At 47.9% G+C, this 26,947-nt stretch overlaps 2 protein-coding genes across 6 annotated transcripts; one reads left to right on the top strand and one right to left on the bottom strand.

The window, feature by feature from the left end:
- Nucleotides 1–11,652: 11,652 nt before the first annotated feature.
- LOC123113505 (photosystem I reaction center subunit III, chloroplastic) lies at nt 11,653–12,804 on the top strand. Of its 2 annotated transcripts, none has more exons than XM_044534762.1 (2): nt 11,653–12,491; nt 12,603–12,804. In XM_044534762.1, exon 1 carries the CDS (start codon nt 11,757–11,759, stop codon nt 12,450–12,452), a length of 696 nt encoding a protein of 231 aa, XP_044390697.1. In that variant the 5' UTR covers nt 11,653–11,756; the 3' UTR covers nt 12,453–12,491; nt 12,603–12,804. The 2 variants fall into 2 exon arrangements, with proteins under 2 accessions (XP_044390697.1, XP_044390696.1); XM_044534761.1 differs by having other exon boundaries at nt 11,653–12,496.
- Nucleotides 12,805–16,303: 3,499 nt separating this feature from the next.
- Nucleotides 16,304–21,326, bottom strand: LOC123113503 (uncharacterized). Of its 4 annotated transcripts, none has more exons than XR_006456063.1 (13): nt 21,015–21,326; nt 20,717–20,863; nt 20,143–20,194; nt 19,941–19,993; nt 19,241–19,707; nt 18,545–18,705; nt 18,129–18,326; nt 17,731–18,028; nt 17,489–17,613; nt 17,338–17,413; nt 17,045–17,198; nt 16,901–16,961; nt 16,304–16,667 (listed from the first exon to the last, which is right to left on the bottom strand). XR_006456063.1 is itself a non-coding variant. In XM_044534748.1 (13 exons), the coding sequence occupies exons 1-13, from the start codon at nt 21,182–21,184 to the stop codon at nt 16,630–16,632; spliced, it is 1,917 nt and encodes a 638-aa protein (XP_044390683.1). In that variant the 5' UTR covers nt 21,185–21,326; the 3' UTR covers nt 16,304–16,629. The 4 variants fall into 4 exon arrangements, 2 of the variants coding, with proteins under 2 accessions (XP_044390683.1, XP_044390684.1); XR_006456064.1 differs by having other exon boundaries at nt 16,304–16,664; XM_044534748.1 differs by having other exon boundaries at nt 17,128–17,198.
- Between the last annotated feature and the right edge of the window lie 5,621 nt (nt 21,327–26,947).

Raw genomic sequence — 26,947 nt, 5'->3', positions numbered from 1 at the left:
CCGAAAACAATGACAAGGGGCTAAACAGCGACGACGAGGAAGAGACCCGACCGCCGAACAATAGAGGACAGAAGGGTTTTCCCCCACAAGTGCGGACGGTGAACATGATTTACGCGACCCATATACCCAAGAGGGAGAGGAAACGCGCTCTAAGGGACGTCTATGCGATGGAGCCAGTCGCCCCGAAGTTCAATCCATGGTCCTCTTGCCCGATCACTTTCGATCGAAGAGACCACCCGGCCAGCATACGCCATGGCGGATTCGCCGCATTGGTTTTAGACCCAATCGTCGATGGATTTCACCTCACGAGAGTCCTGATGGATGGCAGTAGTAGCCTGAACCTGCTTTATCAGGATACAGTGCGCAAAATGGGCATAGACCCCTCAAGGATTAAACCTACAAAGACGACCTTTAAAGGTGTCATACTAGGTGTGGAAGCCAATTGCACAGGCTCCGTAACACTGGAAGTGGTCTTCGGATCCCCGGATAATTTCCGGAGCAAGGAGTTAATCTTCGACATAGTCCCGTTCCGCAGCGGTTATCACGCTTTGCTCGGACGGACCGCGTTTGCAAAATTCAACGCGGTGCCGCATTATGCATACCTAAAGCTCAAGATGCCAGGCCCTCGTGGAGTCATCACGGTCAACGGGAATACGGAACGCTCCCTCCGAATGGAGGAACATACAGCGGCTCTTGCGGCAGAAGTACAGAGCAGCCTCCTAAGGCAATTTTCGAGTCTGGCCGTTAAACGGCCGGATACAGTAAAACGCACCCGAAGCAATACCAACCAAGACCACCTGGCGCGATCAGAGCACGCGTAGCAATGCGGCCCCAACCCTCGCCCGCGCTTGATCGCAAGAATAACACTCCGCGTACATCATTACGCTTTGGAGATACCATGGGCACAGGGGAGGGGGCACGATCGTAACGAACCCAGAGTGCGGTTCGACCACACCGGGGGCTCGCAAGTGTGCCCCCCTTTTTTATTATTTTTTCTTTATTTTTCTTCTTTATGTACACAGGACTCTGTTAACCAGAAGCCCTGTCCGGCGGCGAACCTGCCGAACTCATGATGCAACAGTCAGGGGCTAAAGAAGGTCGCGACGAACAATCAGGTGGTCTCAGTTACGAGCATTAAATTCGATTATATACACCAAGTCCGCAGCTCACCCCGGGAGGGGGACATGTTTACTTAGTCCAAATCCCTTGCTTACCGCACTATTTGTATCAGTCCGCTCTCATAGCAAACTTTCTTTCATAAATAATGTAGCACCTTTTTGATTGCAATTGCATTACCTTTTATATACATATGCTCATTATATGACATCTTGCGCCCGTATATTTTGGTACGGCCGAATACGCCAGGGGCTTCTGTTCCCCAAATTATGGTGTGATAAAGTCCGAACACTTTCATAAGTGCGGCACCCCGAACTTATAGCATTATATGAATCGGCTCTGAATCATGTCTTGGGTCAATAGTTGGGTTTGCCCGGCTCCCACGTTTTGGTGCCTTACATTCCGTTCTGTCGGCTAAGGTGGCACTGGGAGAACCACTGCGATTGCGCCCCGGTTGAGCCGGGCGAGCACCTCAGTGGAGAAAGCTAAAACTGACTAGCATGATAAGGCGAGAGACTGGTCGCTGTTCGAGAGGTTTTTTCGGGTCCTTAAAGACTCACGCCGCTTCGAGCGAAGTTCCGGACAATGTCTGACGAAGGCGTGGATAGCGCCCCGGATTAGGTCTTCCGAATACCAGGGGCTTCGCCGAAATTTAAAATTATAGAATTCTATGGCTAAGTGAGAGTGTTCAAGCACTATAAGTCCGGTTGCCTTGTTTGTTGTGTTGAGCGCCTCCCTAGATGGACCCAATAATGGGAACAAGAGTGCTCAAGTTTATCCCGAACACCCCAGCACTCGTGGCTTGGGGGCTGAAGCCAACGACTTGCCATCTCTCAGATTTTTATAAACGGCCGCACAGAAGGTAATATTTTAAATTAAACAAGAGTTGCTTAACGCGCACATGAACAAAGTTTCAGCGCACAGGATAATACATAACAAGTCTACTCAAAGATTACATTTCTGGGGCACTCATCCACAATATTGCGGGCTCCCTTCAGGACAGTTTTATAATACATTTCGGGCGTGCGATACTCCTTGCCCGGTGGCGGTGGGTCCGTGAGAAGCTTCTCCGCATCCAACCTGCCCCAATGCACCTTTGTGCGGGCGAGGGCCCGGCGAGCACCTTCAATACAGGCGGAGCGCTTGATGACATCCACCCAGGGGCATGCATCCACCAGCCGCCGCACGAGGCCAAAGTAGCTCCCAGGCATGACCTGTTCAGGCCATAGCGGGACTATAAGGCCCTTCATGGCCTCCTCAGCTACCTTGTGGAGTTCGACCAGCTGCTTCAGCTGGTCGCTTGGGGGCACCGGATGGCCGGCCTCAGCGTACTGAGACCAGAAGACCTTCTCCGTCGAGCTCCCCTCCTCGCCATGATAGAATGCGGCGGCATCAGACGCACTACGCGGCAGATCTGCAAACGCCCCTGGAGAGCTCCGAATGCGGGTAAGTGTCAGGTAGTTTACATTAACATGCCTGCTTTGCATGAAAAATGCCTTACCCGCCGCTATCTTCTTTATATCTTCAACCTCCTGAAGGGCCTTATGGGCCTCGGCCTTGGCGGACTTGGCACTTTCGAGAGCCGAGGCAAGCTCGGACTCTCGAGTCTTGGAGTCACGCTCCAAACTCTCATGTTTCTCCATGAGAGCCTGGAGCTCTTACCGAACTTCCGCCACCCATGCCTCCTGCTTTTCTCGCTCTGCCCGTTCCGCGGCCGCACTGCGTTCAGCCGGGGAAACAGCCTCCTTCAGGGCTGCCACCTCGTTAGTGGCCCCTGCAATACCCGTATTATCCTTATTTACTTTATCGCAACCAAAACCCTTTTCTGTAAGGTAATTATTCAAAGTGGTGTTCCTCACCTTCTTTTTCCTCGAGCTGCCTCTTGGCATGGCCGAGCTCTTGCTCGGACCGCTCGAGATCCTTCTTCAGCACATCGACCTCCGCCGTTAGTGCGGCAGAGGTCAGCAGCGTAGCCTGCAAACCCATATTGACATATTTTAAGCAACCCTGCGTATATCTTGTTAGATCCTCAGTCCGGCTTTTTCTTTCCGAACACCGAACTGAGCATCAGGGGCTACTGTCTATGCGGTATTACATTACATAACTTTAACTTCTTACCTCAAAGCCTGTTAAAAGGCTGCTGCAGGTTTCGGTCAGCCCACTCTTAGCAAGCTGAACCTTTTGAATCACCGCACTCATGATAGTGCGGTGTTCTTCCTCGATGGAAGCGCCTTTAAGCGCCTCCAACAAGTTATCTGGCGCCTCCGGTTGGACGGAGGCCGCCGGTGTCACGGTCCTGCCCTTCTTTCGAAGGGGCCGCCTGCCGGACTCTGGAACCACTGCGGGTTTCGATGTAGAGTCCGGCACAAAGTCCGGGAGGCAGCCTGACGGCGCCTCCAGAGCCTCCTCTCGATGGGTCCCTCTCTGGGATCCCACCTCGGCGTCTTTGCCACGGGGGGTAGTGGCGGTCGGAAGTGAATCCACATCCGACGGGGCCAATGACCCGCTTGATGAAGCGGGGAGATCATCATCGGCCGGACTACGGACAGAATGCGGCGTTAGAAGGACACTATGCGGCACGAAAGAAAATGCATATCAAGGATCCGGATACTTACGATCTTGCCGGACGCCTGACCCTTGGAGGCCACTCATCCTCGCCAACGGAGGTGTTGGCGAAACTGTCCGGGGGGATAGTCCTCCCCCTCTTGGACCCTTCGGCCTCCCCTATTGGGGAAGCCTTCCTCTTCTTCTCTCTCTCCTCCGGGAGAGAGTCCTCCTCCTCCTCGTCGTCTTCGGGGGAGGAGTCCGCCTCGTCGTCGGACACCTGATTGCGGGAGCTCTTCCGAGTCCCCGCAGCCGCCTTCTTGGCCTTCTTCTCTGGCACCACATGCGGTGCCGGAGCCAGCAGCCCTGCTAAACGGGCGTCCACTGGGTCTTCTGGCATGGGAGCCGGGCAGATAAGCTGCTCGGCCTTCTCCATCCATTCCTGTCAAAGGAAAAGAAAGAATGAAACCCTCTTAGAATCGATTTGATTACTACAAAGTGTCCCATAATGGGGTTGAATCACTCACCTCGTCGGTTGGATGCTGCGAGCTAAATCCGCGATCTTCCGTCGCGGACACGGGGGCTTCGGCACCCTTAAACAGCACCCTCCAGGCGCCTTCGTACGTCGTATCGAAGAGCTCGCTTAGCGCCTGGTGTTGTTCCGGATTAAACTCCCACAGATTGAATGCCCGTTCTTGGCATGGGAGAATCCGGCGAATGAGCATGACTTGGACCACGTCGACGAGCCTGAGCTTATTACTCACCAGCTTCTGGATGCAGGCTCGGAGTCCCGTCACCTCATTCGGATTGCCCCACAGCAAGCCCTTCTCTTTCCAGGAGGTGAGCTGCGTGGGGATGCCAGATCTAAACTCGGGGGCCGCTGCCCATGTGGGCTTGCGCGGCTTGGTGATATAGAACCACCCCGATTGCCACCCTTGACGGAGTCCACGAAGGTCCCTTCGAGCCAACGGACGTTGGGTAATTTACCCAACATGGTGCCTCTGCATTCCGCTTGCGTGCCCTTCACAACCTTCGGCTTGACGTTGAAGGTCTTGAGCCACAGGCCGAAGTGGGGCCGGATGCAGAGGAAGGCCTCGCACACGACGATGAACGCCGAGATGTTGAGGATGAAGTTCGGCGCCAAATCGTGGAAATCCAGGTCGTAATAGAACATGAGCCCCGGACAAATGGATGGAGCGGAAAGCCCAGTCCACGGAGGAAGTGGGGAAGGAAGACGACCCTCTCGTGAGGCCCAGGGGTAGGGATGAGCTGCCCCTCGTCGGGCAGCCGATGCGCGATATCGCCGGAGAGGTATCCGGCGCTGCGCAGCTTGGTGATATGCTCCTCCTTAACGGTGGAGGCCAACCACTTGCCTCCCGCTCCGGACATATTCGGAGAAGGTCGAGGCGAGATGTGCGAGCTTGGGCGTTGGAGCTTGAGCGCGCGGAGATGGATAAGCAAAGGAGGAAGAAGGCGTAGGTGAGAAGGTAAATCCTTATCCCTTATATATAGGCGGACGAAACTGTGCGTCCCCCACCGGCCTGGTAAAACTCGCTTATCTCCCAAACGCCACCATCAATGGCGCAGTTGGGTTACCCACGTCCGTATTGATGAGAATCCCGGAATAAGGGGAACACGATCTCTGCTTCGACAAGACGTGCCAAGGAAACCGCTTCGCTAAACATGCTGAGGTGGTATTAAGTAAAAAAACGATTCAAACAGTGGCTTGGTAGCGGTGTGATGTCACGCCGCATAATACGTCAGTAGATTGGACTGGTGTACATTTTATTCTCTCTACGGTGGAATGTGGAATTTATTTTGCAGAGCCGGACACTATCCTGGTGTTCATGATCTTCTCTGGATTATTCGAGGGAGGAACCCGCCTTGCAATGCCGAACATTATGCGCGCCGGACTAATCGTCATTGAAGCCTGGTTCAGGGGCTACTGAGGGAGTCCTGGACTAGGGGGTGTCCGGATAGCCGGACTATCATCATCCGCCGGACTCCAAGACTACGAAGATACAAGATTGAAGACTCCGTCCCGTGTCCGGATGGGACTTTCCTTGGCGTGGAAGGCAAGCTTGGCGATACGGATATGTAGATCTCCTACCATTGTAACCGACTCTGTGTAACCCTAGCCTCCTCCGGTGTCTATATAAACCGGAGGGCTTTAGTCCGTAGGACACAACATACATTACAACAATCATACCATAGGCTAGCTTTAGGGTTTAGCCTCCTTGATCTCGTGGTAGATCCACTCTTGTACTACACATATCATCAATATTAATCAAGCAGGACGTAGGGTTTTACCTCCATCGAGAGGGCCCGAACCTGGGTAAAAACATCGTGTCCCTCGTCTCCTGTTACCATCCGCCTAGACGCACAGTTCGGGACCCCCTACCCGAGATCCGCCGGTTTTGACACCGACACCCACCCACTCATGTTTATTTTCCTTTATCTACCTACCTGTACTCAATTCGTACATATCAGCTTACTACAGCTTGCTCTAGTGGGGTATGCATGAACTGCAATACACAGTCACTTATAACTCTTGCCCAGCTAGGCTATATATAATGCATGAATAGTCCATAAACTATTTCGGTCATTGCTAGAGATTTTTGTTTCCTTCTATGTTTGGTCATTCGGTCTGAGTGTTGCACAATATCACCAACGATAGTGCTCTTGTAGTGTGTTAGTTTCTTACACCATTGAAATCCAAACAACTAGCTAGCATGGAGTGGCAGCGGTAAAGAATTCTATGCATGCATGGACTATCTTGGCATGAGCGGCATCAGGAAGCGTTTGGCATGTGCTGCCTCGCCTTCGTGTATATGTTCCATGGAGTCCATGTACTCAGACATACATCGTTGGGCGGGAGTGGCACGAATAAGTCGTAGAAGTAGATAATGGTTACACCCTGGTGGGCTTGGGGTCGTTTCTGCGAGGGCCGGCGTTTCATCATGACGATGGAGAAGACCCTACGTATTTGCTATCCATTTTATGTCCAAACCGCGAGTTCAAGCTAAGTGTTGTAATGGCCGACATTGCCCACTGGAACTGCTATGGCTGTGTGATATACTCAGTACATAACTACCATCTGGGGCTAGTTCACTCATGGAAGCGTATGAAGCATGCCATTAATATGATCACATCAACAAGAAATTCCGGTTTTGGATAGAAAATCATTGAAAATAATCATCTAGGACAAGGACACAAGGAAATTCCAAACAAAACCACCGAACAGACCACTATAACATGAACCGAGGCTATATTCGTTGTTCAGTTATTCGTCCTCCTTGAATTTTATTGCCACCTTGTGATTTCTTCCCTGAAAACTATAATTTTTTGTCAAGTGTCATGTACCCTGCCACGATGCTCATGGGCAACCAAGCTTATGCTTGTTCGCCTCTACCTTGGGTCAAAGTCCCAAAAGCAAAACCGACCATGATTACGAGCCAAAAAATGCTACACATATGGATAAACTTTACAAAATTAACTTTACATGATGATGTGCCAGATTTTAATTGGATATTAGTAGTGAAGTGGGGCCTGCCATGAAATTCAAGGGGGGAGAGGGGGCGTAGGCTACGAACAAATCATGATCAGTAGGTGTAGCATTTTGTTACGGGCTGGGCATCTCCGAAAATTTAGAGCCTTAATGCAGAACGAGGCCATAAATATTGAAGAATTCATGTAATTAGAAAGAGATGTTAACTGAAACTGAAGTCGTGGTATTGCTCTATGTGCAAGGGTACATATAGAGGCTGACTAGCAGCAGTTACAACAAACGTGGGCACGTACGTGCACTAGTGGCTACATTACATGGAAGACCGAGTCTAATCTTATCATTAGCTTAACATCCCCTCGTAGTCGCAGCGTCGAGGGACAAGATGCATAGACTAGATCGGAAATCAGTGAAGACTGCAGTGGTGAGACCCTTGGTGAAGATGTCGGCAAACTGTGAAGTGGTAGGAATATGGAGAACCCTGACGTCGCACAGAGCTACCTTCTCACGCACAAAGTGTATGTCAATTTCGATATGTTTCGTCCTACGTTGCTGCACTGGGTTGGCTGACATGTAGCAGGCTGAGACATTATCACAGAAAACTATGGTTGCCTGCTGGAGGGGTTTGTGTAGTTCTTGCAACAACTGGCGAAGCCATATGGTTTTAGCCACTGTATGAGCGACAGCTCTGTACTCTGCTTCCGCTGAGGATCTGGAGACTGTCATCTGTCGCTTGGAAGACCATGACACCAGGTTGTCACCTAAAAAGACACAAAAACCAGAAGTAGACTGTCGAGTATCAGGCCAGCCCGCCCAATCTGCATCTGAATAAGCTGTCATAGTTAGGTTTGGTGATTTGGTGAGATGGAGGCCGTGCGTGTTGGTGCCTTTAAGGTATCGCAAAATTCTTCTAATGTGGGTGAGGTGTTCTTCTTTGGGATCATGCATGAAAAGACAGGCTTGTTGGACAGCAAATGCAATGTCAGGTCTGGTGATTGTGGCGTATTGCCGAGCACCCGCAAGGCTACGGTAGTAAGTGGGATCGGCGACAGGAGTGCCTTGAGAGGAAAGTTTGCCATTGGTGTCTGCCGGTGTGCGAGCAGGGTGACAATCGTGCATGCCGGCTTTGGAGATGACGTCATTGATATACTGTTGTTGGGAGAGAAAGAGACCAGAGGCAGATCTGGTGACAAAGATTCCTAGGAAGTGATTGAGAGCTCCTAAATCTTTCATTGTGAATTCAGAGTGCAAAGAGGAAAGTGGTACGCTGACGAGATGCGTGTGTAGATCCACTGCAGAATCGCAAAGTCATCTTTGACCCAGATCGGATCATGCACGACAGCAGGGGCGGAGAGGTCGATGTGGCTGCAGAGGCTGCAGCGCCCGAGGTGGACGATGAAGAGGTCCCATCAGTGGTACTAGTTGTGCACCGCGAGGTCAAGGACGAGCGGGATGAACGGCGAGACATCGGTGATGGTGTCGCTGATGGAGGTGGGGGCGAGCAGAGCGGTGGATGGGATTAGGGTGGTAGAATGTGAGGTTGGGGTTGGGACTGGAAGGTGGCCGAGGGGGCCGAGGTTGGTGAGGTCGTTGCCGGCGGCAGGGATGTTGCCGTCGCGAGCCATCGAGGAGGGAGGGAAGTGGGGAAGTTTTGTTTACCCAGGGGGTTTGCTCGATACCATGTTGGAAAGAGATGTTAACTGAAACTGAAGTCATGGTATTGCTCTGTGTGCAGGGGTACATATAGAGGCTGACTAGCAGCAGTTACAACAAACGTGGGCACGTACGTGCACTAGTGGCTACATTACAGGGAAATCCGAGTCTAATCTTATCATTAGCTTAACAAATACAACTAAAGCATATTCCCACTTAATTATTTAACTTCAAATAGGTGTTATTTGGTATAATGTTTAAAAATTCATCAAATATTAATGATAGAAGAGTAACATATTGGTAGAGTAGTGCCAGAAATATAAAAAATATAATGCTAGAAATACAGCATAAAATAGCAAATCCTCCTTGAGGACCATTCATGTGAAATTTGTACAAATAGCAAATCCTTAAACGGAATCTACTTGTTGTCACGTGGTGATGTGTCGGAGCTACTGAGCTAGTCCATTACCTCGTCGATGTGTGTGGTATATTCCGTTGTTGCTTCGATCGTCTCAAGAAACCGCAAAAAAGATTAAAACAATATAAATCCATTGACACTACGTGTGTACGATCTCACAAAAATTCAAACCGATATCCAGCGCTGAGCTCTAAAAACAAAATTGTGTATTGTGAGACGCATGCATGTGATACTTTATTCTACAGTTATGTTTCTTAGATAACATGAAATCTACCCGCCGACTCCCACCCAAATTTTCAAGTGCGACCCTCACACAAAACATGAGTGAGTCGACTTGTGCTTCTGAGATAACATGAAAGAAAGATTTTACATGTGTATTGTGAGACACATGCATGTGATAGTTTATTCTACAGTTGTAGGCAAATGCCGAGACTAAGTGATTCAACAAGCCATAGAAAGTTTTAGTGGGACAATTTACTAGGGAGTCATTGTACTCTTGCTCATGGATAATACCAAAGAGACATGGGTAAGATCATCCTATGAAATAAAGTTGCATCATTACTCAACTACCTCGGGAAAGTTTAATTAGTAAGAGCACTGGTAACGATTCTAATCAACAGGTCACGCTAATTAGGTTTTCAACTATCACTTCCTAGACGTGGTGAGATTTCCTTTTTTTTAAAGTTTATGCTTGGCCAAACTTTTCTTTTCAGTAACTTCTACAAGATGTAGCCCCAACTTCCAGAAATTCCAACATTTATAAAAGAATAAAATGGAACTTTAAATTTTCAAATATTTCTACCTTTTGAAAACTTGGACTTCTAGAATTCAAAATATCAGTATTCTAATTTTCAAGAAAGTTTAGCTATCGGAAATTTCTAACTTTTGGGAAATTCAACTTTCAAGATTTTTCAAACTTTCAAACATTTCAAACTTCAGAAATTTCAAACTTTCAGAAATTTTAAATTTTAAGAAACTTAAACTCTCATAGGAGAGAGAAGGTTGAGCAAGAGAACCGCATGTTTGGGCATGCGCGGAAAGAATAAAATGAGACCAACCCAAGAGTTAACCCTCGTTGGCATTTTTTTTATAGAAGAAACTCCATGAGAACCGTGCGTCAAAGCCGGGGCATGAACTCGGGTGGGCTGGCAGCTACCCCATTTGCACAGCCACGGGTCGACGCCCCGTCCTCGTGCGCGGAAAGAGAGAAGGCTTGGGGGGAGAGAGATGGAGTCACATGGGTGAGGCCCCCTTGTCCTATCTACATGGTAACCTGACATGCATCACTTCGTGCAATGACTATGGGCATAGTTACCCGCAGGAGAGCCTTCTTAAAGTAACAGTGTACCTCACCCTCATGTTGCATGCCTATATAAAGCTTCTCCTTTCCAACATTCATCATACGAATTGGCCACAATTTCTTTCTCATTTGTGACCTTCCACCACGATTCAACTTTCCTTCGTATATATTATTATTAAGCTCCAAATTCTAATCAGCTAGAGCTAGGCGATGAAGCCTCCTCGTCATCGAGCATTCCTCGGGATGAATATATTTTCTACTTTGGAATGGGTGGTATCTGGAAATTAGGCATGACGGATCTGAGACAATAAGGTGGTAGAGATTTATCATAAGTGCATTTCTTGTTGAGAATAACATTGATAGTCATGTCTAGTTTAACGACTTCCTCGCCAAGGACGACCCACGTGGACAGTGCCACATGTAAAATTGCAAACCCTCGGACAAAATTCAATTGTTGCTGTGTGGTGAGGTGTTGGAGCAGCTGCACTACCTTGTCCACGTGTGTGGTATTTCCCCTTGTTGTTTCGGTCGTCTCTAGAAATCGCCAAAAAGATTAAAAACAATATCAAGCCACACTATGTATGTGCCATCTTACAAAAATTCAAACCCATATCGATTGCAGAGCTCAAGAAACAAGCAAGACGGGTCCAATGTCGAACAGTAGCAAGTGATTCAAATCAGTACACGAACACCGCCTACCATCACCACCAACACACGATTGGTTTCTTTTTTCATGTCATGATTCATTTTTAAATTAAAAAAACACGATTTTTGCTAGGCTCGTGTGTTTATATTCCTTGTTTACAGTTTCCAACTGATAGAGGCAAACTTGTCACGGTTGACTGAATAAAACAGTAGAAACCGACGTCCCCGGAGCTTCTGTTTTCTTTCTTTATTTGCTTTTTAGAGGATTTATTTGTTAAGACTGACACATGAAATCTGCATATGGCGAGCACACAGCCCGGCGGCCGAGACGGGCGCACCGCAGCCACAAGCCGTTTGCCCCCACAAAATCTGCCCGCCGGCTCCCACCGGGATTCCCCCGTGCCAATGGCGCGCGCCCACCTCACGCCCCCTTATCCCCGCCTCACCCACTCGCGCCACGCCCCTTATCCCCTCCTCTTACAAACCCACACAAACTACACGCCCACCCCTCACCCTTGATCGATCACACATCAAACCCCTCCACACGCTCGCCCGCGCGCGCCACGGACGCAGCAATGGCCGCCCTCACCGCCTCCATCGCCACCTCCAGCGCCTTCGCCGCGAAGCCGCGCCTGGCCCGCCCGCCGGCGCGCCTCTCCGTCTCCTGCTCCGCGTCCAACGGCGACAACAACACCCCCTCCCTCTCCGCTTCCATCAAGACCTTCTCGGCGGCCCTGGCGCTCTCATCCGTCCTCCTCTCCTCCGCCGCGACCTCCCCGCCGCCGGCGGCCGCCGACATCGCCGGCCTGACCCCGTGCAAGGAGTCCAAGGCGTTCGCCAAGCGGGAGAAGCAGTCGGTGAAGAAGCTCAACTCGTCGCTCAAGAAGTACGCGCCCGACTCGGCGCCCGCGCTCGCCATCCAGGCCACCATCGAGAAGACCAAGCGCCGGTTCGAGAACTACGGCAAGTTCGGCCTGCTCTGCGGCTCCGACGGCCTGCCCCACCTCATCGTCAGCGGCGACCAGCGGCACTGGGGCGAGTTCATCACCCCCGGCGTGCTCTTCCTCTACATCGCGGGGTGGATCGGGTGGGTCGGCCGCAGCTACCTCATCGCCGTCAGCGGCGAGAAGAAGCCCGCCATGCGGGAGATCATCATCGACGTCGAGCTCGCCGCCAGGATCATCCCCAGGGGCTTCATCTGGCCCGTCGCCGCCTACCGCGAGCTCATCAACGGCGACCTCGTCGTCGACGACGCCGACATCGGCTACTAAGTAGCTACCATGCGTGCGTGGTTGGCTAGTCGGTCCCAGGTCAGGTGAGCTCTGCATCCATGCCTGAACGTGCTCTGCTCTGCATCTGTGTCATACCATGGCATGGCTCAACTGACTGATGTATCTTGTGTTCTTTGTTTGCTTTGGCAGATGGGCAGCGGAGGATTGATGAGGGCTTGTGGTGTCGATCTGCGTGGGCTTGGTGTAGGAGCTGATAGGAACATGGAGAAATGGAAGCTCTCTTGTATTTAAGAAACTGAACCCAATCTTGTATAACTATTGTGTTCTCTCTTCACATGTGTGTATTTTACAATTGTTCAAATTGTTGAGAACCATTTCATGATGCACAGCATACCATGAGTGAAAATGTGCCAACATGCATAGGAAACTCAACTTTGAAAAAAGGTTGATATTTTTATAATAATATAGGTATAAGCCAAATGTCTACTACTCCCTCCGTTTACAAGTCCTACGCATATACCTAAGTTGTCAATTTTATCACCCTGATATAGACTATATAACACAAAAAATATACGGTTTGAAAATAGATCATCTGAAGTTTATATTGATATATTTTTTTATAATATATGACTTGTATTAGGTTGGTCAAATTGACAACTTAGGGATATGTGCACGCCCTATAAACTGAGAGAGAGGGAGTAGCAAACTTAACATACATGGTGTCATGGTCCATTGGTCCACATGGAGCAATATGACAGATCTGCGTTGCTTCTCAGAAACACTACACCAACTTAGCCACACTGAAATACTTAAATCACTGGTTGCCACTTGCCACCATCTTGTTTAGTCTAGTAGACGAAAGTCTGTATTGCTGAAATTTAACCACGAGATGTTCGAATTCGCGTGCATTGCTGAAACAAAAGGAACACACCATCAGTGCACGCAAGGAAAGGAAGATCTTAAATTCAAGCCCACTTTTAACCATTAAGCAGTCGGGGTTTCAACAGCTTGGTACGATTAATTTTTTTTTTGAAACAGAGGCAAAAATTTTGCCTCGTCGATTAACTAAGAAGAAAAGAATTGCTCAATTAATTATGGAAAATCAGACGAAAACCATTACAAACGTACCACAGACGAACTACTCACATGACATGAAACCCCACAACGACACATACGCCCCTCCAAACTAACAACCACCAACCTCAACATTGCTACCACGCCAAGTGACCCAAGAAGAACACCTCGACACAAGACATCATGCTCCTCCAAAACCACAAAGGCAACCCAGTCCAAGAGGACGAGCCGAGAGATCGGAGATCATCCATCAAGCAATCACATTCGTCTTGCCTATGGCACCACTCTTGCCTTTGCCGACCTTCTTTGATTTGCTCCTTGTTGGCGTCCCAGTCAGGAGGCAAGCAATTGACCTACCCAAACCAGGTCTAGCAACATCCACGCTGGCAAGCAAGTCACAAAGCTTCTTTGCGAAGAGAGCATTAGAATTTGGAGCAGGTGCCGACACACTTGACTCGATGGTCATACCACTTATAGGCACCACTTGCTCGATGGTCACAGGCGAGGGAAGGGCAATAACATCTGAAACTCCATGCTCCACGACGCTGAGTGATAGGCCGTCTGACACTTGACAAGGCTCCACGGGGGGTGGTGAGGGCACCAGGGCCACCTCTGAAGCCTGAAGAGATCCCAACTTGAGCTGCTCCGTCGGCAGAGGCGAAGCAGGTTCCCCACACAATATCTGTAGCTCGGGCATGATCTACAGCACCGAAGACACAACCTCGGCACAGACCTCACCCTCAAAGCCCGTCAACACAGAGAGCATCGAACTGGACCCAGCACGAGGCGAGAAGCTACCGAAGAGCTCTACATCTGCCTCATCCACGAAGCCAACAACAGACTCAACCATGGGAGTTGGTGCAATAGGGAACCTTTGCAAAGCAGCCTCCTCACGTTCTAAAAAGCTCCCAACACGCACTAACCAGCCCTACAAAGAGTCAGCGACCTCACGAAGTGGCTTAATTGCCTCCTCCACCTGTGAAGAAGACATGCAGCGAAGATCAGAGCCCAATAACTCCGCTTGCACTGCAAGAGCAGACTGGATCATCACATCCTTCGGGGTGGAAGTCGAAGCAATCAACGAGGAAGGAAATGAATCCTAACAAATAGTCTTCATGTTGCATAGTGCCTCATGGATCCCTGGTGTTGGTGGAGACGCAACAACTGAAGCCAACGAATGGGTCGGCGGCCGAGAAAGAACATGAAGCATGCGGCGACGATGGCGGCTTGCAGCCATCCCGTGCACGGTGTCCCGAGCGGAAGCATTGATTACACCGGATCGGACTCGTGCATCCGGCTGCCTGATGGCCTTTTGCGAAGCAACGAAAACATCTGTTTCTGAGCCACGCAGGTGGTCGGGGACGTTGCTGAGGCATGAAAGCCAAAGCTGGCGGAGGCCCCAGCCGCACACGGCGGGACTGGACGAGCTTTCAGCCTGCAGCCTCCTCCACGCAAGTTGAATCTGGCCTGGCGAGTACGTCAACATCGGCAGCGGGTGTTAGAATACAATGTATGTATATACAGTTGTACATATAAAACCGTATATACCTGTTAAGTTGCGTGCGTGGGGTCTTGTAATCTGGTAATTAGGTTTGTACATATAAAACCGTATATACCTGTTATAGTTTTCAAAAAAAAACATAAACGGGCCGTACCGTTCCAGCCCGCGTGCCTAGCCTCCAGGCCCAGGCACGGCCCATGGCGTGCCGCGTGCCCGGGCCTGGCCCGTTTAGCCTGGGTCATGCCGGGCCTGCGTGCTACCGAGCCGGCCCAGTTAGCACCGCCCGTTTGGCCAGCTATAGCAACCCCTCGTCCCCTTCATCCTTGCTCTTATGGCCTCCGTTCCGTCCAGACTCCAGACTCGCCCGCGCCCCCCGCGCCAGATCCGGCTTCCCGCTCCCAGCTGCAGCGATAACTGCAGGAGCCGAACGTGCCCACTACCTGCTGCTCTCCCAGGGCGTCCTCTCCGAGCATGCCCCACCCGGCGAGCTCCTCCGCCATGGCCACTGCCCGTGCGATGCTGCCGGTCACCCTCCCTCCTACGCGCCGCCGTGCTCCTCTCGGGTGCGCCTCCTCCCGCTCGCCGCTTAACGTCCATGCGCCGTCCAACGCAGGAAACAAAGGCCCAAGACAGAGACGCGGTGCTCTCCTTGCACCGACGCAACCTTGACGGATGACAGCATGGTGTAGATTCCCGGAGCTCGCATCTTGTCTGGAGTGGCCCTCGACGACACGGACACACGCGCGGACACAGTGGCGGAGCTTGAGCCAAAATTATGGGGGGGGCCATGGGCTAGAGGGGGGGCAAACTTAACTATATTAGCTGATTTTTGATGGAAAATATGCCTAACACAAAGGAGTATCTACATGTTTTCTTGTGAGCTTGGGGGGGCCATGGCCCAGGTTGGCCCCCATGTAGCTCCGCCACTGCGCGGACAGACAGCGACCAAGTCCGAGGCGTCACCAAAGCCGGGCGAATTGGGCACAAATCCCCGGTGCTAACTAAACCGCGGCCGTCCTACTCCTGGCACAAGGCGGCGGCCGCGTGCATCCGAAAGGATGGGCGGCCACCGGAGTTTCGACGGCGCCCTCGACCTGTTTGACAAAATGCCAAGCCAAACGTCTGAACCGGTTTTTGAAGAGGAAAAAATATCAAAACGAGAACCAGCGGTAAAATGTGGAAGGAATCTTTCAATTAGAGGCCACCAGTTGACCGAATGTCGATTTGGGGGTAAAATCTGTCACAAGCGTATATTTCAGGAGTAAAAAATGGAATTAACTCAAAAAAGTGAAAATGTGTCAACATGCATAGGAAATTCACCTCAGCAAAAAAGATTGATTAACATGATTACACCAAGTTCAGCAATGCGAATAGTTGCTCCTCGGTATTCAAGAAGAGCGAAGTGCCCTCTTTTTTCTAAAAGATTGTTCTTTAATAATACAGCCCAAATGCCTACTGCAACCAATAGCAAATTCAGCAATATACTGACGTACTACTCGCAACACTATCGATATTTACAAACTAAATGCTTAATCACACAGAATACTTGAATCACCGGCTGCCACCATCATGTTTACTCTGGTAGAGGAAAGCCTGTTGCTGTGGTCTCAAGTTCAATCACCAGATGCCACCATCATATTCTTAACCATTAGATTGGTTGTTAGAATTCGGCAGGTCTGCTGAAACAAAAGAAACACACGATCAGGGCAAATTTCAACTTCTAAGCAGCCAGGGTTTCAACATTTTGGTAGTTATCAGTCAATCTTACGCGACCTGCTTATTGTGAAGGTAAACAAATTTGATATCATCAGAAGTTAAAAACTTAAAATTGCCAGGCTCTGTGATCTAGCAGCTGAGCTTAAATCAACAGAAGTTATCACTATGGTTATCGTGGGCATAGAAAATTGCATACCGTTGTCAGCTGGTATATAGTTCTGATCTGCCACATGTGCTTCTTCTACTCCTAGCCATTCCTGGGAACGCAACAACAAACACCTTCAGGACATAGCAAACGAAAGCAAATCTAAAGCCATGTGATTGCTGTAGACTGATATACATTGGCCTGAGCAAAGATAATTGCTCTGTTGTAAAGCATAATTCCCATGATTTATCCAACTCCTTAAAAAGAAAAGCACATACTTCAATTGGATATAATCCACTGATGCCAGCTTGATCATGGATAAGTGAAGAGGTTCCCTGACTAACTCCACCTGAGGAAGTGCCAACAATTAACATATCAGCACCAAAAAATGCATAATGGAGAAGTGATTTGTGTATCTAGAACACTCCATATATTGACATTAAAAAAACCGGGTGTAGCAAGCACGCCTGTTACAAGACAAAAATTACCAGGAGTGGCAGTTGTCAAGTATGCATTACGTTGGGCAGTTAGATTTGCACCAGTTATTGAATCATTCTCTTGAGCCTACATCCAGGAAATAATTGAGGTTGACAATTGTGGGAAGGAATAGTTGATGCTGTCACAAGAATCTCCACTTACTGGTGCAGAATTGTGGGATGGGCTGATTGACCATGCTGGAAATGATCCCATACCATCAATGTTTCCTTGGGTCAGATAGGAAGGAATTCCATTACACCCCATAAAAGGATCCTGCTGATATGGTTCTACAGAAAATTGATTGCCAAAATTGTGAGTAGAAATAATAATACTTTATGCATGGAGGCAGCACTCACGATGTGGACTATGTTTGGTACAAAATTGGACATGTGATCAGTATTTACCTTGATGCGTAACCTGTTCGTAACTGTACTGTGCAAATGGTGGTCTTTCTTGATTCAAAGGGCCAGCAACATTGTTTGCAAAGATCTGTGCCAGCGGGAATCCACTCTCCTGCAGAAATGGTTGTTGCTCACCAAATTCTGCAGTTGTTTGATTTTTGGAAGTACTGGCACCGTTGTTCGGAGGCGCTGCCGGGATAAGGCGGCCGTTACTCAGGAAATAATCAGGGATAAGACCCCCTGAGTTCTCCAGCTCCTCAAATTTCTTGTATGCAGACATTTTCCAGTTCTTCACTTTAAGCTGTAACAGAATATTCGAATGTAATTATGAGCGCACTATTATTTTAGTGACTATCAACTGCCTAACTGTGATATAAGTGGAAGAGTGTTATTGATGTCACCTGTGGAAACTGATCGACGTCGTCGACACTGTAAGGAACATAGTTATCAGTTATCTTACCGACAAGATCATAGAAATCATTGAATAAGATTTGACAATTATCCTCTGGAACCAAATAGGAATAGATCTCATCCCCAGGAACACACATGGTAGCATGTTCAATCATGGTATTCCAATCCCCCTTCTTCATGCCAGCAAGCTAATTGCCATAAATTAAAAATTATATTATCAATTAATGAAAAGATACCAGATATTATAGTGCATATTAGTACATTTAGCAGTACATGTCCAAATAAGTCCTAAGAGATGCTGAATATCTTATCCTGATCCAGGACAATGTAACTAATGACTAATATCTATTACAGGTAATTTGGAACATCGAAGAGTGCAGACATATCATTATAACTGCATATATACCTTTTGGAGACCAAATTTATCATTGTGATAATGGCGCAACAAGTGCTTCACTTTCGTAATATTTTTCTCCACAAGGTTATTCCGATGTTTTCCCTTTAAGCAAATTTTCTTCAGTTGATGTATATCGTCTTCCTTGGATGGAATAGGACTCTTCTCATTTGCTGAAGTAGGCAAAAAGGTTGGGTGTGTTCAGAGTTCAGACAAGATTGCCAATATTAAATGAGATCATTTTAGCTATATTTGCATCTAATAATTTTTACCAAAGGATTAATGTCATGGTAATTATGACCAATTTATTACTGATCTAGCACGTACAACATTGAAAAACTACAGAGTGCCCACCCTTTCTCCATTACCAACGAAATGAACGAATCGACATAAACTGTGTACTGAGCAAAGAAGAGTGACTGACAGTACTGCTACCCTTTTTTGGCAGAACAAGCCATCCCCTTCAAAAAGCAGAACATTTAGCACCAAAATATCATATTTTGAGGTAAAATAATGTCACTGCATGCATAAGGCCATAATCATTCTTTGAAAGATATACTATGTGCTGTAAGATTTTCTTTATTACTCAAATCAGCTTGTCAGACACTTAAAGGAGAAGCATGCTCTTCAGCTGACTACACAGTGTACCTCCAATTCGATATAGTTAAAAAAAATTGGTGCTCAGAATGGATAAGTGAATATACTCACATTCACTTCGACGGTCTTTGACGACAAAAGGATCAGTGATTGCTTCCTGAACTCTGACAGTAAGATCCTGCCTTTTCACTCGAGCTGTTAATCTTAACTTTTTCCCGTGGGAGCTCTCTGGAAAGGAGAATGAACCAAGAGAGGACTCGCCGTTTGATAGACTAACAGTTGCCAAGACCAACTCTTTCCCTTTATACATATATATTTGCTTGTTGAATTCATCTTTGGTGAAATCCTCTTGTCCAGTAAAGAAATCAGCATGAACAGGTAAAATCTCAATTTGCAATTTAGAAAGATCACCCTGCGTGATTTGTGTCTCATTTTGAAGTATTGCTACTTTAGCATTTGCTCCATTCTTCCATACAGGACAACGCGTGAAAAGTGTATCTTTTGGTCCTGCAACATCAAAGCATAGCTTGACAACTCCAGTGACGCTTCCAGTTTTAGGAAAGCCTTCCGATACATGCCTAACATTTAAAACAGGACGAGAGTGAGACAGTAACAAAAAAGGAAACTTCACAGATTATGTAGAAAGCAAATATACTTGGTTTGGCAGAACTTTGGTATCATGACATGAATAAAAAAAAACTGTCGAGAGTATTAAGCAGAGGAACTATGCATGTCCAGTGCTCAACTTCTAATGCAGAACTAGTGTTGACAACTGTAGGAAGACACAGGAGAAAGTTATAACGTCAGATACCTAGGAGGCTCAGAAACTCCACTAGGAAGCGAAGCAGCTTGTTGTTCCTGCATCTATTGCATGATATAACAAAAAGGAGTTAGGACACACACAGGAGCACAATAAAAGAGATACTACTCCCTCCGTCCCATAATGTAAGATGTTTTTTGACACTACATTATCGGACGGAGGGAGTACAAAAGATTGTTTCATGGATACTAACCTTTGTCTGTACAATTAACTGAACCTTATCGTCTATGCATCCCATAATAGAACTGTTGGATACAGCACAACAACAACAAGAGATACAATTAATTGCCCATTAACTAAACATAGGAAGCATTATCCATCACATCCACAACTCTCCAAAGTTGAACACTCAATAAATAGACTCACAGAGACCATTTCTATGTATATTATGCAGCTATGGTTACTGAAAGAAGAAGATCAAATCCATGGCTTATCTGTACTCCATGAATATATAACTTGATTATCTGAACTTGAAGTAGTATGACTGTCAAGTTTCCCGTTCTATATGAGCTCGTGCGCTGCTGATAGCATTCTTATGAAAGAAATAAAATAGCCGTGTGGTTTTCAGAGGATAAAAACTGGCAGTTCCCACAAGCACGTCGGCACACTTCAAACCGGCCGTTACTTTCCTGAAATGTGCATTTCCTCTATTGGTTTGTAAACCATTTCCTAGAGCTAGAGGGAAATTTGTTACCTAGCTAGACCGATCCAAAATTAATTCTAAGTAGAACATCTCAGCTGTGCTAGAGAAAAACATGTGTACGTACCTCTTGAAAACACCAAAATGCTCCCCCAAAACTCTCTCGAGTATGTTGGGGAGCCTCTCCATGACCGAGTTTGCCACGTCGAGTTGCGACTGGCGAAGCATCTGTGCCATCTGCCCGATGGTGACCACCCTCGCCTTGCCCTTCTCCCTGCGGCGGCCGGGAACGCAGATCCGCACGAAGCAAGCGCGGCCGGTGAGTTCAAATCGTGGAAGCAATTGAATGGCGAAACCGAGGGAGCGGCACAAGAGGAGACCAAGTGTGGCGGCTGATAGGTGGGGGTCAGGGGTGAGGTACTCACAGCCACATGACGATGAGCCCCGCCCGGCGCAGCCGCTTGCTCGGGGAACAGGGCGCCTCCTGCTCCTGCTCCGGCGCGGCGGCGCCGAGCGGCCGCTTCCTCGGGAAGCACGCCGCCTCCTGTTCCGGCGCGACGGCGCCGAGCGGCCGCTTGTGCGTGTGCGCCGCCATCACGCGCTTCTGGGCGGCGCTGCGGCGGTGGGCTAGCCGGGGCGGGGGCGCGGGGCGGATGCGGTGATGGGGATGGTGGGGTTTGGGTCCTTGGGTTTGAGGGGCGAGCTTTGAGCTGGGAGCTTGCCGCTTGGCGCTTGTCCTGTCTGCTGGCTGCTGTGCTTAAAAATAGGAGGAGTGTGGAGGGAGGAGGCCAAGTGAAGGTGGAGAAGCTTCGTCATCTTGCCGTCACGCACACACGGACGAACACGGGCGGGGCAAGACCGTTGCGCGTGCCTTGCGACGTGTTGGGCTCGGGCCGGGGCGGTGGTGGTGGTGGCCCGCAGGCCTCGGGTTTGCGCCACGGCCGGCTACGCAGTCCTGATGTCGTCACCCCCGCACAACCAAGTTCGCCGAAATTCCCCCCAAAAAAACAAGTTCGGATGCTTTTTGTGGGGGGCTCATTTGGCGTCCATTCTTTTTCTAATCTAATAACTGATGACAACGACATTTGCCTCTCACAACTACTCGCCACTTTGAATTTGTAAGAAGTTCGCGATGGTTGACATTGAGTAAAATAAACAACAACATTGCACAATGAAAACACTCATCCAAGTCAGCAAGCTCAAACAATAAACCAGCTTGTACCCAAGCCCTTCTCGACCAACCACGGAAGCCACAGTAAACCAACGTCATTCGAGGTGGTTCGTGACGCTTCACGCCAGGTATAGACTTCCATGCGGATCCGCCATTACTTTGGCATCGTTTTCTAAGACGTGGCCCAATCAAAAAATGACATAATCTCCCATGCCCTACTCAGAGATCTCATCCTTAAGATAGCAAAAAGGGTTTGGGAGTTATTTGAGTTGAGGTTGGTGGCGCCATCCAAATAAGCTGAAGCACCACACAAACCCGTTGGGCGATGCCTCGCTAACTTGTCGTCAATCATGAAGCCACCCTCAAGATGAGGACGAATCTAGAAGGACCAACTACTCCACTATGCCGATACCCCCACCGCTTAGGTACCACCATTATTGGAAACCTAACCCTAGCCATGGTTAGGACCCTAACAACACAACCATCGAGGATCCACAGCTCACCCCTTAAACCCACTCAATACCTAGACGATCATCGAAGGCGAGGAGAATCGCCATCCTAAACTTTTAGCAAATGCACGTATTTTACCAACCAAACTCATATGATGGCCCATTTTGCTTGGATTGTCGTTAATTGACATGATAGTTGAACTTCTTTTTAGAAAGTCATGGTAGGTTATATTGTGTGTGCAATGTCATTTGGGATGCAACCGCTTGTCATTAGAGCATATACAGTGGTCCAACATTCTATAGAATGAAGAAACATAGAATTCTCGTATAAAGTGAACATAGAAGATCAAATGTATCAGATAAAGTTTTCTATTACTTGACAAACAATATCTAAGATTTAAATAGTACATATGGCGTAGATACTTCGTAAATAAAGGCCATGCTTATATTAAACGAGGCATGTGGGAACTAGAGGGCTCCATGGACAAATACAACTCATTACATCGAATAAGACACGAGTAAAATTATATTTGCAAATTTGCTCATCTGGAGCAGATGTAGACCCGAGTCACTCCCAGGGGTGGTGAAGCGAAACCCTAGCTGCCACCTTTATCTCCTTCCCTCCTTGCTCACCTCACCGTAGTTGAAAGGGTTTCACTCAAGGTGAGCAAGGTGAGAAGGGTCCGGTGAAGTTGGTGTAGCGGAGAAGAACATGAGCGAAAACTTCTCCATCTTATTCCTCTTCCTCTTCATCTTGTTTTCCAACTCCTCCCGCCGCTCATCTCCTTAAGTTGGACGGCACCGAATGGTTCACTTCTTCTAGGGTTACATACAAAATGTCTGGTACGAAATATATTTCCTGTTTCTTACTACCATTATATTCATCCACACCAATTAACGTCCTAACCATCCCTGATCCACTTATCATAACTTGTTGAGAACTAAATATATCCAACTCTCATCGCCTTGCCATTAGTACCTCTTTCCCCCTTCCGTTCTGTTAAAGCCATGAGAGCGGGTGTGTGTGTGGCGCTCATCAGCTCGTTCTGTTTTCTGACATTTTGGTCAAGTCAGCATTCTTGCCCTCTGTGAAAAAGGTAATTCAAGTAGGTTTTCTTTGCTTAACCGAGAACATGCAGTTATCTCAACAGCAACAAAAACTGAGAACATGTAGCACCACAGACAGATCTCCATTGAGAATTAAGCACCCAACTTGTTATGATCAGATCAGATCAATCCTGTATATACAATCTCTCCGATAAACATCAACGGCCCAGAGGGTACACTGCCATATGGCTGGCTTGTCAGGTCGTCTTCTTCTGTTGTAGCTCGTAACTAACCCATTGCTCCTCCGTCGAGAAAAATACAGAGATCATTATGAACACGAAATGCATAACTTGCAAAAAGGTACCACCTGCCGAAGACGATGACCATCCACACTGATCTTGGTGAATCATCCACACCGGAACAAACAACAACAATGGTGGCAGACAGTAACGAGTGAGATGCTGCGGTCTTTGCAGCGCGCGAACATGAAGAACTGAAGATGGCGGGAGGCATGATATATAGAGATAGCAGAAGCCGCCATGAGGAGAAGAAGCAGTCATGTCATGTGTGAACGACGGAGACGCCGCGCCGACTGCGCTCGTGCGGGGATCGGACGCGGAAATCCCTGCGATGCTTCCATCTACTACTAAACCGTAAATAAAAGATAATCCGGAGAGATTGAAGCGAACCGCGTGGGGACGGGAGGAGAAGACTAGACCGCGCTGCTGCGCAGGACGTACGGGGGATTTCTCTTCATTTTCCATCCAGTTTCCGTGGGTTTTTCCGGGGATGTTCTGGGCATTTTGGTCTGACTTTGCGGATTTCATCGAGATTGCCTATAACTAGCCAGTCTCCGAATCATCGAACGGAGCAAGACTGATCGGCCTCTTCCATTCTTCCTGGAAAGTTGAAGGCAGCTTCGAGCATTCTTTTACGCTCGAGACTTTTCTTCTCTGGCCTGGGCAGATTGTAATGCATACGCTCTTTCTTCAATGGTAAAAAATTAAAATTTTTTTTGCGAAATTAGTGAAAATTTAAGATGGTGCTGAAAGAACTTTTATTTATTTTTGCGCAGGGGCTGCATGAACTAGTTGTCCCTTCTCGCAAAAAAAAAGGGGGTCTGTCTGCATGTCTAGATGTTCTTGGGGAGACGGCGGCGCTGGGCTTCCGCAGGGCCTAGCAGCACGATGACGAGCGTGCGGGGCAGTGGTGCGGCTCGTGGCAGCGTGGCGGTGCAGCCGAGTGGTTGGTGGCGCAGCGGCGGCCTGGACTCCGGGCGTGGTGCGGAGGCTGCTTGGGGGTCGAACGCGGGTGGTGGCGTGCGGCTAGATCCGCCCGGATCTGCCGCGTGCGCAGGCGAGGGGGGTGGGGGTGGTTCTAGTTGCACCTCAAGGGCAATTTGTTAAATGGTCCCTTCTATCCCGCAATCGACGGCCTTCAGTTGCACAAACAAATCGACATGACGCAGTGGACCTTTTGGCGGTATTATTTTTTCGGACGTCAAAGCTCTTTTGACCACCATATCGAGCCAAAATGCCCCGCTGATGGTATGTCTCGCTTAAAGCGAGACTAGCATCCGTCTCATCAGAAGCTTTCCTGCAGCGGGCACACGTATGGGTTGGCCCAATAGCATTTTACTTGTTCATTCGGTCATTTATCTGTTCGTTGATATGTTCGTCCAGTTATGTTTTCTTATTCTTCTTTTTTGTTTGGTTTTATTATTATTTCCCTTCTTCTATTCAAAATTCCACATTTTTATGTACTTGATTAACATTTTTTAAATACAAGATTAACATTTTTTAATACATGGTCAATATTTTCTCTATACACATTTAACATTTTCAAAGCTTGATTAACATATATTTTTTTCAAATGCAAGATTAACATTTTTTAATACCTAGTCAACATTTTTCTACACTCATTTAACATTATTCAAATGCTTGATTAACATTTTTCAAATTCTTTTTTTAACATTTTTTTTCAGATGCTTAATTAACATATTTCAAATACAAGATTACCTGTCTAGATCCCCAGCTCCGAGATTGAAACAAAAATCAACTAATAAACTATTAAACTATGACTTCATCCGTGCACTAAAAATAGAACATTGAGATACTTTAAAGAGAGACAGACCAGTAAAACTGAACTAGCAATCCAAAATCCCAGACAGACCTTGTGGTTGTTAGTACAGAGAGAGACCTAGAACTTGATAAAAGCATTCCACTGATTATGACTTGGGAACACTTTCTTTGTCTATCTATGATATTTTTGTTTTGAACTGCACAAGTAGATAGCATTTGACGTTTCGAATTTTTTTTAATACATGATTAACATTTTTAGTACAATTTTTAATATTTTTAAATGCTTGATTAATATTTTTCAACACAAGATTAACATTTTTAGTACATGGTCAATATTTGTTCTATACACATTTAACATTTTCAAAACTTGATTTACATATTTTCGATGCAAGGTTAACATTCTTTTAATACATGGTCAGCATTCATTTTTTTCCGACAAAGGGAATATATTAATATCAAGATGATACCAATTACACCCAGCCTCTGCAACAACATAATATCCAGATCAAGTCTAGACATCACGGATGCACACAGCCAAAAAATAAAAGAAGAAGAAAAAAGAAAACAAAGGCCCAGTTGAAACAAAGAGAGGCTCGCAGCAGCAAGAGCACAACCAGTGATGGCAACACCTAGACTCCGAAAAAGATTCTCCAAAAACGAACGCCTTCAAGAAGGTTATAGTGCACAAACACCATCGTCGTCCGGTCCAACCATCATAGTCAGATCCTGGGTTTTCACCCTGGAGAAGGTCAAATCTCCAAACAGTGCCTTCAACAAGGAAACGATTAGGAAGCCGCCATTGCCAGGTACAAGACCTAGGGTTTTCACCCCGGAAACTGAGACCGCCAAGAACGAAGTCTGCCAGTGTCGCCGCCCCACTCGCCGAGATTACTGCTGCAAGATTCCAATCGTCCAACACGCAAATTTCTTCCGATCTGCCCCATCCAGTCTTCTTCTTACATCACTGCCATTACCAAGAAGTCTCACATAGTATGAGTGCGTAGAACCTCTGGCCTTCGATCTATCTTGACATACCCACCTCCATTAATCCCTAGCCGACGAGGTGGATAATACGATGTGGTGGCGCCGCCGCTTGTTCCTCGTCACGGTGATCTGTGCGCAGCGGCGAAGATCTCGGGCAAAGGCCACACAACGGTACCAGACAAGGAACATTAGTGGGCAGCCGCGGATGGCATCATGCCCCTCGCCTCCGTCACTGTGGACGATCGCGCGCCTCGCCAGATTGTGACCGAACGGCGCTGTCCATGCCGGGATCGGCGCCACGATCTTGGCCAGGTTGTCTTGGCAGATCAGATCAGATCAACAATGGATGTGGGGATAGGAGAATGAGCTAGGGCGAGGGAGAAAATTAAGGAAAAACTAAGGACGCCCCGCCGCCGTCGTCCGCCGTCGGACGGCCTCCTCCAGCAGCGGCGGGGGTGGGGAAGGAGGTGAGGGAGGGGCCGCCGGCGGCTGGAGGATTCCCCCGTGTTGCCCGGTTGAGGACGACGCGGGGTCAGCATTCATTTAAACAAACAAAGTTATGTACTTTATTTTCGTGGCAAAAGCATGTGTTGTTGTTTAATATTTAACATATACGTATGTTTGTT

This window comes from Triticum aestivum, chromosome 5B (assembly GCF_018294505.1).
Source record: "Triticum aestivum cultivar Chinese Spring chromosome 5B, IWGSC CS RefSeq v2.1, whole genome shotgun sequence".
In the NCBI taxonomy this organism is placed as follows: Eukaryota; Viridiplantae; Streptophyta; class Magnoliopsida; order Poales; family Poaceae; genus Triticum; species Triticum aestivum.
Note: the sequence above shows the minus strand (reverse complement) of the source record. Positions and strands in the feature narration are given on the sequence as shown.